General features: G+C 43.1%; 1 protein-coding gene across 1 annotated transcript; it reads right to left on the bottom strand.

Annotated features, from left to right (window-relative positions):
• Positions 1-421: 421 nt before the first annotated feature.
• Positions 422-1,812, bottom strand: LOC115681575 (myb-related protein 308-like). The gene is made up of 2 exons (XM_030605554.2): positions 1,269-1,812; positions 422-1,023 (listed from the first exon to the last, which is right to left on the bottom strand). The coding sequence occupies exons 1-2, from the start codon at positions 1,529-1,531 to the stop codon at positions 519-521; spliced, it is 768 nt and encodes a 255-aa protein (XP_030461414.1). The 5' UTR covers positions 1,532-1,812; the 3' UTR covers positions 422-518.
• Positions 1,813-2,120: the final 308 nt, after the last annotated feature.

Here is a 2,120-nt window from a genome sequence, read left to right on the forward strand (position 1 = left end):
CATTTGGTGAATTAGGCAACGCATTCAAAGATTACAAGTACTTGTTGTTGAATATGTCTTTTTTAAGACATATCATTGTCGTGTTTTAATTAAGGGAAATGTATCTTTTTCATTCCAAAGAAAAGAAAAAAATCATGCTTGTTTCTCACAGATATCTGGTAGACGCTGGTAGCTAGCTACAACCACCATATTAAATTTGTCACCCTTTTTTGGGTCTTTGAAAAGGTCTTTAATTTTTTTTTTTGAAAAGGTCTCGAATTTTTTCATATAGGAAAAGTTCGACATGATATCACTGAAGATGAGATATCATTCATTCATCTCTCTAACTGGTAATATTTCTAATTAACCTGTGATTTATGTACTCAGCTATTAACCAGGACCAAGTACAAATTTAGAGAAAAGGGTAAAAGAGAGAGCGAGAGAGAGAGAAGCAACAAAAATTAATAAAGAGATTTCAACTAATAACAATCTCTTTCTCATCCCTTCACTGCACAATGATCCATCTTCTTCACCACAACTCAGCTCCTATAATCCAAAACACCAGCCTTCAAGCCCAAGAAGTCATACCCAACGCTAGTTTCGCTCTCGATCACTCCGATACCACAACTGCAATCTTGGCTATTTTTCAACCCCAGATTGCACTCAAGACACAAATCACTTTTCCTACCTGTGAATCTCAATATTGGCTCAGGCTGATGCTGTTGATGAGAAGGAGGGCTGATTCTGAGCTCAAGATTCAAGTCGGGACACCTTTCTCGAGCCGAAGATGTCGCGTCTGTCGACTCTTCTAAGTTGCACACGAAACTGAGCTCAGCGCTGTTCTTCATCTCTTTGATCTCCTTGGAATTAGCAGCAAAAGAAATGGTGGGCTCGTCATGGTGATCTTGTGCGGGCTCATTGATCGGCCTGTGAGTGGCCGGATCGATGCCTCGGTTCATAAGCTTCCTCCTTATGTGCGTGTTCCAGTAGTTCTTGATCTCGTTGTCCGTCCTCCCTGGCAACCTCCCAGCAATGAGCGACCATCTGTAAGAAAAATCCACAACAACTCATGGGGACAGTTAGTACAAATAAGCTAGATGAAATTGATTCACAAGGAGATGAGAAGAAGGTACATAATCTTAGGGGGAGTGTTTGGTTCGATTTAAAGAAAAAAAAAGAGGTTGATAAATCTCTGCGTGCTCATCCCATCTAGCAATTTTCTTATTATTAAAGTTATGTATATGCTACGGGGGTTGCAGAAAATAATTGAGGACTACACTGGAGCTTACTTGTTACCAAGAAGGCTGTGTAGTTTGATGATGATCTCATCCTCTTCTTCGGTGAAGTTGCCCCGCTTGAGGTCGGGCCGCAGGTAATTGATCCACCGGAGGCGGCAGCTCTTGCCGCAGCGGAGGAGGCCGGCGGCCTTCGGGAGCGACCGCCAGCAGCCCTCGCCGTGCGCTCTTATGTAGGCGATGAGCTTGTCATCCTCCTCCTTGGTCCATGCGCCTTTGTTTGTGTGAGCCTTCTCACAGCAAGGAGACCTTCCCATGTTGTTGATGTTGTCGTCGTTGGTGACGATGATGGTGATGATGGTGATTTTGAAGAGAGAGTGTAAAGAAGAATTTCCCTAAGTTGGTCTAGTGAAAGTTTGTAACTAGTTGAGCTGGTTGAACTGTTGTTCTATTAGTAGTAGAGACCTAGAATGGTGGGGAGAGAGAGAGAGAGACAGAGAGAGAATAAAATAGAGATAACATTAGATTTCTTTCTTTCTTTTTCCCCTAATTTTCCTTTTCGGTGATGTACCAAAGAGAGAGAAGCCGGCCCGTTGGAGGGCTCAACCTGTGATTTTATAATCTTGACTCTTGAGAGAGAGAGAGATGGACAGAGAGAGAGTCACCGGCCACTCCCTCTACCTGTCTCACCAACCCTCATCTAGAAGCTCTCTCTCTCTCTCTCTCTCTCTCTCTCTCTCCGTGATGATAATGGAATCACACGATCACATTGAATGAGCTGAGAAAGAGACTACAAGTAATAACTGGAGGGTAACCTTTCAGGTAGGTGTAAAGCAAAGGTGTTTAAAGTGAGGGACCAGGGGTGTAATAATTGTGAGATCTCTCTTTCTCTCTTTCTCTCTCTTG

Source organism: Syzygium oleosum, unplaced genomic scaffold, assembly GCF_021117445.2.
Source record: "Syzygium oleosum isolate NSW1041296 unplaced genomic scaffold, Sole_v2.1 Sole_v2.02, whole genome shotgun sequence".
NCBI classification, from domain to species: Eukaryota; Viridiplantae; Streptophyta; class Magnoliopsida; order Myrtales; family Myrtaceae; genus Syzygium; species Syzygium oleosum.

Bases quoted from the DNA above. Each gene is read 5' to 3' on its own strand.
- LOC115681575 (XM_030605554.2), bottom strand. From the start codon at position 1,531: ATGGGAAGGTCTCCTTGCTGTGAGAAGGCTCACACAAACAAAGGCGCA. The intron at 1,024-1,268 runs GTAAGCTCCAGT...TTTTTCTTACAG, and splicing joins CACAGCCTTCTTGGTAACAA to ATGGTCGCTCATTGCTGGGA.